The sequence below is a fragment of the Myxocyprinus asiaticus genome, chromosome 46 (assembly GCF_019703515.2).
Source record: "Myxocyprinus asiaticus isolate MX2 ecotype Aquarium Trade chromosome 46, UBuf_Myxa_2, whole genome shotgun sequence".
Taxonomy (NCBI): Eukaryota; Metazoa; Chordata; class Actinopteri; order Cypriniformes; family Catostomidae; genus Myxocyprinus; species Myxocyprinus asiaticus.
In genome coordinates this window covers 28950423-28962582 of record NC_059389.1, presented here as the reverse complement: position 1 = coordinate 28962582, position 12160 = coordinate 28950423, and the positions used below count along the sequence as shown (strand labels likewise).

Sequence of the window (12160 nt, the reverse complement as noted above, 5' to 3'; positions counted from 1 at the left end):
TCAGTTCGCCAGGCGCCCGCCCAGGTTCAGCGGTATTCACTTCACCTTCGTCAAGGGCGAAAACGCTGTTACCCTGTGCACGGAAATCGCTACCCTTCTACGGAAGGGCACGATAGAACCTGTCCCTCCAGCCGAGATGAAGAAAGGGTTTTACAGCCCCTACTTCATCGTACCAAAGAAAGGCGGTGGGTCGCGGCCAATCTTGGACCTGCGAGTACTGAACCGGGCTTTACACAGACTCTCGTTCAAGATGCTGATGCAAAGACGCATTTTAGTGAGCGTCCGGCATCAAGATTGGTTCGCGGCGGTAGACCTGAAGGACGCGTACTTTCACGTCTCGATCCTTCCTCGACACAGACCCTTCCTGCGGTTTGCGTTCGAGGGTCAGGCGTATCAGTACAAAGTCCTCCCTTTCGGACCTGTCCCTGTCTCCTCGCATCTTTACGAAGATCGCAGAGGCTGCCCTTGCCCCATTAAGGGAGGTGGGCATTCGCATTCTCAACTATCTCGATGACTGGCTAATCTTAGCTCACTCTCGAGACGTGTTATGTGCACACAGGGACCTGGTGCTCTTGCACCTCAGCCGACTAGGGCTTCGGGTCAACTGGGAAAAGAGCAAGCTCCTCCCGGTGCAGAGCATCTCTTTTCTCGGTTTGGAGAGGGACTCAGTCTCCCTGATGGCGCGCCTTACGAACGAGCGCGCCCAGTCGGTGCTGACCTGTTTGAAGGCGTTCAAACAGAAAACAGCGGTTCCACTGAAACTTTTTCAGAGGCTCCTGGGGCATATGGCATCCTCGGCGGTGGCCACCCCGCTCGGGTTGATGCATATGAGGCCGCTTCAGCACTGACTCCAGACTTGAGTCCCGAGACGGGCATGGCGCCACGGGACACACCGCGTGGCCATTACGTCGGTCTGTCACCGTCTTTTCAGCCCTTGGACCGACCTCTCGTTTCCACGAGCAGGTGTTCCCCTAGAACTGGTCTCCAGGCGCGTTGTGGTCATGACAGACGCCTCCAAAACGGGCTGGGGTGCTGTTTGCAACGGGCACGCAGCCACCGGCCTTTGGACGGGTCCGCGGCTGCGTTGGCACATCAACTGCCTCGAGTTACTGGCAATTCTGCTCGCCCTGCGGAGGTTCCGGCCGTTGATCCAGGGCAAGCACGTGCTAGTTCGGACAGACAGCATGGCAGCGGTAGCATATGTCAACCGCCAAGGCAGTCTGCACTCCCGCTGTATGTCACAACTCGCCCACCGTCTCCTCCTCCGGAGTCAGCAGCACCTCAAGTCGCTGTGAGCCACTCATATCCCGGGCAACCTCAACGCTACAGCGGACGCGCTGTCACGGCAGGTTTCCCGCAGGGGAGAGTGGAGACTCCACCCCCAGGTGGTCCAGCTGATTTGGAGTCGATTCGGTCAGGCACAGGTGGACCTGTTCGCCTCCCAAGAATCCTCCCACTGCCCGCTCTGGTACGCCCTCACCGAGGCTCCCCTCGGTATAGACGCGCTGGCACACAGCTGGCCCCCTGGCATTCGCAAATACACGTTTCCCCCAGTGAGCCTACTTGCACAGACTCTGTGCAAGGTCAGGGAGGATGAGGAGCAGGTCATCCTGGTAGCACCCTACTGGCCCACCCAGACATGGTTCTCGGACCTCACGCTCCTCGCGACAGCTCCCCCCTGGCAAATTGCCCTGAGGAAGGACCTTCTTTCTCAGGGACGGGGCACCCTCTGGCACCCGCGCCCAGACCTCTGGAATCTCCATGTCTGGTCCCTGGACGGGATGCGGAAGACCTAGGTGGCCTACCACCCGCAGTGGTAGACACGATCACTCAGGCTAGGGTCCCCTCTACGAGGCGCCTGTATGCCTTGAAGTGGCGTCTGGTCGCTAAGTGGTGTTCTTCTCGACACGAAGACCCCCAGAGATGCGCAGTCGGATCAGTGCTTTCCTTCCTGCAGGAGAGGTTGGAAGGGAGGCTGTCCCCTTCCACCTTGAAGGTATACGTTGCTGCCATAGCAGCACACCACGACGCAGTTGACGGTAAGTCCATAGGGAAGCACGACCTGATCATCAGGTTCCTAAGAGGTGCTAGGAGGCTGAATCCCTCCAGACCGCCCCTCGTTCCCTCATGGGATCTCTCCGTAGTTCTTCAGGGCCTACAGAGAGCCCCCTTTGAGCCTTTGCAGACACTCTCCTTGAAGACTGCCCTCCTGACTGCACTCACTTCCATCAAGAGGGTAGGTGACCTGTAAGCGTTCTCTGTCAGCGAAACATGTCTGGAGTTCGGTCCGGGCTATTCTCACGTGATCCTGAGACCCCCGACCGGGCTATGTGCCCAAGGTACCCACCACTCCTTTTAGGGACCAGGTGGTGAACCTGCAAGCGCTGCCCCAACAGGAGGCAGACCCAGCCCTGGCGTTGCTGTGTCCGGTGCGCGCTTTGCGCATCTATTTGGATCGCACGCAGAGCTTTAGACTCTCTGAGCAGCTCTTTGTCTGCTTTGGTGCACAGCGGAAAGGAAGCGCTGTCTCCAAGCAGAGGATCGCCCACTGGCTTGTTGATGCCATATCTATGGCATATCTCGCCCAAGACATGCCGCCCCCGGTAGGGCTACGAGCCCATTCTACCCGTGGTGTAGCGGCTTCTTGGGCCCTGGCCAGAGGTGCCTCTCTAACAGACATTTGTATAGCAGCGGGCTGGGCAACACCCAACACCTTTGCAAGGTTCTACAACCTCCGGGTGGAACCGGTTTCGTCCCAGGTAATGGCACGCAACCTAAGCGGATAAGACCAGGATAGCCAGCCGGGTGTATCACTTGCACATAGCGCCTTCCACCTCCTTTTGAGCTGAAGACGTGCGCTGTTAATTCCCAATAGTGTTCACAAAAGTTGTTCCCTGGTTGACTTCCTCCGAGCCCTGTGGCAGTCGAGTTTTCAGAGAGACTCACTGCCGGCCCAGTACACGCGCTAACTAAGAGTCCGGTTCTGGGGTAACTGCTCCGCATGTGGCGGTTCCCTGTAAGGCTAACCCCATGTGATCTATATCTTCCGCTAATTCGTTTCCCTGCTGGCAAACTGCGTCTTCCTTGGGCAGAGCCCCTCTGCCCCAGTCTCCATGTTGTAGTACCTCCTCCCCCATTGGGCAGGATCTACCTTGAAGGCTCTCCACATGGTTGGAAAGACCATGTGTCGTATTTTTCCACTTAAATATCCCCCCCTCTCTGGGGTGAGGTGTGGTCTCCACGGTGTCCTCCCCTTGGGAGGGACACCCCCCGACTAGACCTGGTGGCCCAGTCGGATAATCCCCCTTCTTTTTTTAGGGAGTGGAAAAAGAGAAGGGGAAAGAGGCCACGACTGGGTTAAGCCCGTCTCTATCTTTGGGTAGTCGACTTGTCCGTAAAAAGGGCCGTTCGACACTCATAACTGTGTTGGGGGAGGTTACGTGTTGACCTGGTGTGCTGGCTATGAGGCACACAGCAAGTCTGCCCACCACACACCGCCAGTTCACGTAACACAGTTCAGCCTTGTGGCGTTTTGTTTAGGGACCTCTAGTGTCACTACATCGACACCAACGTCGAGTGAGTGACAGATAGGGAACGTCATGGTTACTGGTGTAACCTCTGTTCCCTGATGGAGGGAATGAGACGTTGGTCCCTCCTGCCACAACACTGAACTACCCGCTGAAATGGCCGGACCTTATATCGGCTCCTCAGCATAAAACCTGAATGAGTGGTTGCATACCAGCTCCTTTTATACCCGTATGTTCGGGGGAGTGGCATGCAAATACCACTCGCCAATTTTCATTGGCCTTTTATCAAAGACCAGAGGTGTCTCGGGCTCCCAAGAGTGACCCCTAGTGTCACTACATCGACACCAACGTCTCGTTCCCTCCATCAGGGAACGGAGGTTACACCAGTAACCATGACGTAATTTGTAGTGGATTGCTTTTTTGAGTAACCCAACACTTCTCTTGATTATCATGAGTAAAAATAAAGATCTCTTTTTTATTACCTTTATTAGCCATCCCATCCCACTGTCTTGCAAGCTGGTTTATTTTTGTGGCATTATCAATTTCAGATTTACATTCCCATAAACATCACAAACTGTGGTTGGTTTTTACATGATGGTCTGTTCCTGTCTAAATGTGCAGTTCTTGATCAGAATAAGTTGGACCGGACTCTATGCTCACAGTCAAATTTTAATACAGAATCAGGAAAAGGAATTGTCAATAAGAGTAAAGATGTCTCTCTCACCGGCCTCGCTGAGGAAGTGTACAGCGTGTGGTAACTCTCCCTCCTCCAGCTGCAGGTGTGTTTCCTGTATCAGCTGCACCAGTCTGCTGTGTCTAAGCACTGGGAATTCATCAGAAACACGAGATCTCTCCTGCAGGATTCTCTTTTCCAACTCCACATAACAGTCTGGAATCAGCTGACCCATCACAGGCTCACCCTGAATCTAAAAAACACAGCACAGGAAAGTCACAACAGAGCAATATGAAACCAAAAATGTGATTAGACTAGTGCTGTCAGTCGATTACATTTTTTAATCGCAATTAATAGCAGATTTTGAAAGTGCTGAAATTGGACTAATATATATATATATACACAGACTTTTCCTTTCAAAATGCATTTACTTCCATCTTAGGAAACAAAAAACAATATAATGCTTTATTAACATTTTCCAAACAAATCCTACCACAGTATAAAGATAGAAATGTACTAAAAAGAAGTGTGCGTCAGCATAATTACTCCAGGCAGACATGTCGCAAAGGTTCTGCCCTTTCAACAAGTGTTTATATTGTTTATGCTGTATTAACGGTAAATGCGTTAATCACGTTAACTCGTTATCCTTTAATTAATCGCATGCGTTAACGCATTAATTCTGACAGCTCTAGATGAGACAAATTTCTGTAAAGAGCATCACCATTACCAAACATTTTTACTTTAGAATAATGTGCAGGGGCATTTGTTAAAGGAATATTTCCCACCTAAAAATATTATTTGTTCATTCACCAAACAGAGAATCACTGCAAACAAAGTGCACCAAAAGAGCTCTGTAGCAACCGCCTACTCCAATGACACACTGCAAGTGACGCAATCGAGTCGGTCTCCCTACACTCTCAAACTACTAATTTGTTTAGATCTGAATATTTTTAAATAAATATATTAATTCTTTGGAATTAGCTGGTTTTCTGCATTAATTGGTCATAAAATGTGACCTCATCTTCATCAAAGTCACATGCATAGATAAACACAATGTGCTTAAGCTAGCAACACACAAACAGTTATAATCTGTACTATCTTTATTGAACACATCCCATTAAACATTCACAGTGCTGTGGAAAAAGTAAGCGAACCCTTGGATTTAATAACTGGTCGAAATAACCTTTGGCAGAAATAACCTCAACCAAGCGTTTCCAGTAGCTGCGGATTAGACCTCAATGTTCAGAAGGAATTTTGGACCATTCTTCCTTACAGAATTGCTTCAACTCAGCCATATTCTTAGGATGTCTGGTGTGAACGGCTCTCTTGAGGTCATTCCACAGCATCTCTATTGGGTTAAGGTCTGGGCTCTGACTGGTCCACTCCAAAAAGTGGATTTTCTTTTTTTTAAGCCATTCTGTAGTGGATTTACTTCGATGTTTAGGGTCATTGTGCTGCTTCATCACCCAACTTCTACTGAGCTTCAGCTGGTGCACAGTCACCCTGACATTATCCTGTAGGATATCTTGATTAACTTGGGAAATCATTTTTCACTCGATGATGTCAAGCAGTCCAGGACCCGAAGCAGCAAAGCAGCCCCAAATCATGATGCTCCCTCCACCGTACTTCACCGTTGGGATGATGTTTTCATGTTGGTATGTGGTGGCCTTTTTACACCATACGTAGTGCTGTGTGTTCTTCCCAAACAATTCAACCTTAGTTTCATCAGTCCAAAAAACATTTTCCCAGTAGTGTCATGGAGTGTCAAAGTGGCTCTGGTGCGAAGCAATGTTTTTGTTGGAAAGCAGCGGCTTCCTTCGTGGTGTCCTACCATGGACACCATGCCTGTTTAATGTTTGCTGTACAGTATACTCATGAACAGAGATGTTAACAAGTTCCAATGATTCCTTCAAGTCTTTAACTGTCACTCTAGGGTTGTTTTTTACCTCATTGAGCATTCTGCAGTTTGCCCTTTGAGTCGAATTTTAATCAAATGAAAATAGAATTACTTTAATTTTTCAACATAATATTGCAATATTTTTATTAAGTGCTTGTATAAAAAATCCTCAGCGCACAATCCAAAACAACACTGGAGATATTATTGTCAAATGAAGTGCTGCACAACAGAACAGATATTGCTTTAATACATTATTATTATTATTATTATTATTAAATTACTGTAAACACATTACCATACAGTAGTACTATAATTTTTGGTCTTTTTTCTCCATTTCACGCATCCATTAAAAAATGCTTTTATTTTAACGTTTCTGTGTGTTTTTGATGTTAGTTACTCCCGCAGTTCGCTACATGGCCCAGTGTAATAATTATTAAACCCCAAAAAGCTAATTTAATTAAATAAACATATATTCCGTATGTCCTTCAGAGCTCTCTGTCATCTACTACACGCACAGAGCGCGCAGATGTTCATGATATAGTGTTGTCAGTGTTTAAGTGTCCAGCTTCACACATTCACTTTTGAAGGATGCAACACATGTAGATTATATATTTATTTCATTAAATCTCAGCCTTTTGCGGTTTAATAATCACATTAGGACAGATTGTAATTTTAATTTGATTATTTGTGCATTCAGACATTAACTTAATACCCAAATATGTGAAATTCTGTGACATTACATGTTTTATAGCTAATACTATTTTTATGACTGGATTCCATGATTCCATCGTGGAAATCATGAGGCCCTATATGTGGTAACCGCGGTATAAGTGGATTTTGATCGTTAAATTATGACAAATTATTTAACATCCCGAGGTGTGAAGGCCACATCACCACGCTGTAACCTCGGGGTGTGAATTCATTTTCAAAAACATCAGCGGTCTGAACGTCATCATTGTCTAAAATGTACAACTCAGATGTTTTTGTAGATAACACAAAAGCAATGCTGGAACGAAAAAAAATATATATTTTACACTATATCAATATTATTGATCAAAAGCAAAGATGACAGTAGATGAGCAGAGAATCAATATGTTGTTTCACAATGCACCGAACCGTTAATTCCTGAGTCACACAATGCCGTGAATGAAAAATTAATGTCAACAGTTTATGACAGCCGTATGTTTTTTAAACACTGTGAAACTTCTGAACCTTTATTCTGCACACAAACTTTCTCCCTCGCATGATAAATACGTCATCACTACGACACACCCTTCACGGTATCAGCTCTGCTTTTGTTCACACAGACACGTCCCAGAATTGATCCCGGTAATGTTACTAGGGTCTGATCCTGGGATAAAATTTTCTGGCATTCCGGCACCGGCGTGTGTTCACACAGATGGCTCCCCGACAATGATCTCACCGATATCCCGGGATCAAAGCCCAGTGTGAATGAGGTTTATTATTTCATGTTGTCTTTAAGTTTTGTCCTTTTGTACAAATGTCTTTAAGCAACACCACCACCACCAGTGCCATGTACAGCTGCATTATAAATCACCTTGAACCCAGTGAGCTCTCTGTAGATGGCTTTGCGTAAAGTGCTAATGGACTCTGACTCCTCACAGGCACACAGTATGTGATTCTCTCTGATCGCTGGGAAGCCAGTTTGAGAAAGCAGCTCCTCATGCAGCTTCAGCACGCACTCCTGCAGGTGGCGCTCTTCACATACATCTGCATGAGTGCCAACCACTATCACAGGAGACTGACCCGCTATAGCCTGAGAGAGAGAGCAAGAGAGAGAGAGAGAGAGAGAGAGAGAATTAATGGAAGACAGTCAGTGTAAGAACAAAATCTTAATTGTTTATTGCTTCAGCTTTGTTTTTACAGCGTCTTAAGCCATGAGCATTGCATTTTTAAAACATAGAAATAAAATATGTTAAAATACATATTAATTTTTGTTCATGTAAGTTAATAAAAATACAATTGTTCATTGTTAGTTCATATTAGTTCATAGTGCATTAACTTGTTAACAAATACAACTTTTGATTTAAAAAATGTTACTATATGTTGAAATTAACATAAACCAAGCTTAATAAATGCTGTAAAAGTTTTGTTCATTGTCAGTTCATGTTAACTACTGTTCCCTTACGACTCAGTGCACTTGACATTGCGTCACTAAGCTGACGCTACGGGGGAGTGTCCTTCTATACGACCTAGTTGAAACCTTTCTACAATAACGGCAATTCTAAAATAGGCTATGGTGTTTAAGCCCCGCCCTTTAAGGCGCGAAGCTGTCCGGTATAGAAGTGGGCACGCAAACACCATTCCTCAGAATTTTCTTCCTTCAAGACAGCGATTCATCTTTCGTCTAGAAGCCTTCTACTACTTCGCCAACGACATACAAGAGTCAGTGGGTGGGATTTTCACGGCAACAAGAAGACTCTCCGCTCCCCTGCAGTGTTCCGGCGAACATTTACTCCACCTCGCCACTTGAAGCTTCGCTGGTGAACAGGCCGCTTCAGCATCCTGATTCCCCGCAGCGCTTTGGCAGGAGTTTTGTATCCTTATAAGCTATTGTGATATGTGTGTGTGTGTGTGTGTATATATATATACATATATATATACACACATATATATATACACATATATATACATATATATATATATATATATATATATATATATATATATATATATATATATATATATATATATATATATATATATATATATATATATATACACACTGGCGGCCAAAAGTTTGGAATAATGTACAGATTTTGATGTTTCGGAAGGAAATTGGTACTTTAATTCACCAAAGTGGCATTCAACTGATCACAAAGTATAGTCAGGACATTACTGATGTAAAAAACAGCACCATCATTATTTGAAAAAAGTCATTTTTGATCAAATTTAGACAGACCCCATTTCCAGCAGCCATCACTCCAACAACTTATCCTTGAGTAATCATGCTACATTGCTAATTTGGTACTAAAAAAATCACTTGTCATTATATCAAACACAGTTGAAAGCTATTTGGTTCATTAAATGAAGCTTAACATTGTCTTTGTGTTTGTTTTTGAGTTGCCACAGTATGCAATAGACTGGCATGTCTTAAAGGAATAGTTCACCCAAAAATTACATTTTGCTGATAATTTATTCACCCTCAGGCCATCAGAGATGTATCTGAGTTGCTTTCTTCATCAAAACAGAATTTAAGACTTTTAGGATTTCATTTCAGGCCTCCTCCTCTAAACAATGCAAGTGAATGTACTCCATTTTTGATGGTCCAAAATGCATATTTAGGGTGCATCAAAATAATCCACACAACTCCAGTCGACAAATAAAGTTCTTCTGAACTCAAACGATTAATTATTTTTAGAAACAAAACAATACTTATATACTTTTTAACTACAAATGTTCGCTTCCGTACATCTCTGTGACGCGCGCTCATGAGAGGGATGACGTAAGCTCCTTGATAAGGTCACGCGTCACGTGGAGGAGTCAGGAAGCGTGTCATTGTTTACAAGAGAAACTTGTGCCGTTCACAAACCAAAACAGTCCAAAACAATTTAAAAACAATATAAAATAAAAAACAATAAAAAATAATTTCCAAATTTTAATAATAAAAAAAAACAATGTAAACAATGACGCTCTCCCTGACTCCTCCTCCACATGATGCGTGACCATACCAACGAGTTTACGTCATCAGCAAATTTTCATTTTTGGGTGAACTATTCCTTTAAGATCAATATTAGGTAAAAAATGGCAAAAAAGAAACAGCTTTCTCTAGAAACTCATCAGTCAATCATTGTTTTGAGGAATGAAGGCTATACAATGCTTGAAATTGCCAAAAAACAGAAGATTTCATACAAAGGTGTACACTACAGTCTTCAAAGACAAAGAACAACTGGCTCTAACAAGGACAGAAAGAGATGTGGAAGGCCAGATGTACAACTAAACAAGAGGATAAGTACATCAGAGTCTCTAGTTTGAGAAATAGACACCTCACATGTCCTCAGCTGACAGCTTCATTGAATTCTACCCGCTCAACACCAGTTTCATGTACAACAGTAAAGAGAAGACTCAGGGGTGCAGGACTTATGGGAAGAATTGCAAAGAAAAAGCCACTTTTGAAACAGAAAAACAAAAAGAAAAGGTTAGAGTGCACAAAAAAATTGAACAACAGATAATTGGAAAAGAGTGTTATGGATCTTAACCCCATTGAGCGTTTGTGGGATCAGCTAGACTGTAAGGTGCGTGAGAAGTGCCCGACAAGACAGCCACATCTATGGCAAGTGCTACAGGAAGTGTGGGGTGAAATGTCACCTGAGTATCTGGACAAACTGACAGCTAGAATGTCAAGGATCTGCAAAGCTGTCATTGCTGCATGTGGAGGATTTGATGAGAACTCTTTGAAGTAGTTTAAGTTATTTTTTTCAAATTGTAATTGTAATTTTTTACATTATTAATGTCCTTACTATACATTGTGAACAGCTGAATGCCACTTTGGTGAATAAAAGTACCAATTTCTTTCCATAAAAGCAAAATCTGTACATTATTCCAAACTTTTGGCTGCCAGTGTGTGTGTATATATATATATATATATATATATATATATATTACACAGTGCCTTGCAAAAGTATTCAGACCCCTGACCAATTATCTAATATTACTCAATTACAAATGGTACACTGAAATTTCATTCTGATTGATATTTTATTTCAAAACATTGAAACTCAAAATCAGTTATGGTAAGGTGACATTGGTTCTATGCTGGGAAATATATATATATATATATATATATATAAAAAACAAAAAAGAAACTGAAATATCTTGCTTGAATAAGTATTCAACCCCTGTGCTGTGGAAGCTGCCAGGTTACATCGATGAAAGAATTTGCCCTAATGAGGACACAATTACTTTACCACTGGTATCCACCTGTGAATCATTAAAGTTGCAATCACATTTTCTGGATAAACCATTGTTGAAGGATCATTGGTCAGGCTGTGAATCTGAAGGAAAATGAAGACCAAAGAGCTTTCCACAGAAGTTAGAGATAAAGTAATAAAAATGCATGGATTATGGAAAGGGTACAAAATAATATACAAATGTTTGGATATCCCAGTGAACACAGTTGGATCATTAATCAGGAAGTGGAAGCTGCACCACACCACCCAGGCACTGCCAAGAAAAGGCTATCCCTCAAAACTCAGTGCTCTAACAAAAAGGACACTTGTGAGAGAAGCCACAGAGAGGCCAACAATCACTTTGAAGGAGCTACAGAGTTCAGTGGCTGGGAGTGGATTAATGGTGCACCAGTCAACCATATCAAGAGCACTGCATAACGCTGGCCTGTATGGAAGGGTGGCAAGAAAGAAGCCGTTACTCAAAAAGTACCATCTGAAAGCACATCTGGAGTTTGCCAGAAAGCATGTGAGTGACCCAGCTGCGATGTGGGAGAAGGTTTTGTGGTCAGATGAGACTAAGATAGAGCTTTTTGGCCAAAACTCAACGTGCTATGTGTGGTGCAAACCTAACCCTTCCTATGCCTCAAGACAAACCATCCCTACAGTGAAGTATGGTGGTGGCAGCATCATGCTGTGGGGATGCTTCTCATCAGCAGGGACTGGGCATCTTGTTAGAATTGAAGGAAGAATGGATGGAGCAAAATATAGGGAAATACAGCAAGAGAACCTGCTTCAGTCTGCTAAAAAAGTGAAGCTTGGAAGGAAATTCACCTTTCAGCAGGACAATGATCCCAAGTACAAGGCCAAAGCAACATTGGAGTGGCTCAAGAACAAAAAGATAAATGTCCTACAGTGGCCCAGTCAAAGTCCTGATCTCAATCCTATTGAGAATCTGTGGCACTATTTGAAAATTGCAGTCCACAAGTGTCACCCAACCAACCTGAAGAAAATCTGCCGAGAAGAATGTGCCAAAATCACTTCGTCACTGTGTGCAAAGCAGGTACATATGTACCCCAAATGACTTAAAGCAGTTATTGCAGCAAAGTTGGCTCGACCAAATATTAATATGTGGGGGTTGAATACTAGCAAGATA

The 12160-nt window shown here is 43.9% G+C and overlaps 1 protein-coding gene across 2 annotated transcripts in view; it reads right to left on the bottom strand.

Moving 5' to 3' along the window:
* lrrk2 (leucine-rich repeat kinase 2) overlaps positions 1 to 12160 on the bottom strand; it is a 90808-nt gene that overhangs the window by 30550 nt on the left and 48098 nt on the right. For both annotated transcript variants that reach the window (XM_051690322.1, XM_051690323.1), the window contains 2 exons: positions 7656 to 7874; positions 4252 to 4453 (listed from right to left, as the gene is read on the bottom strand). In XM_051690322.1, the coding sequence (XP_051546282.1) occupies positions 4252 to 4453; positions 7656 to 7874 (421 nt within the window). The remainder of the gene's footprint in view (positions 1 to 4251; positions 4454 to 7655; positions 7875 to 12160) is intronic.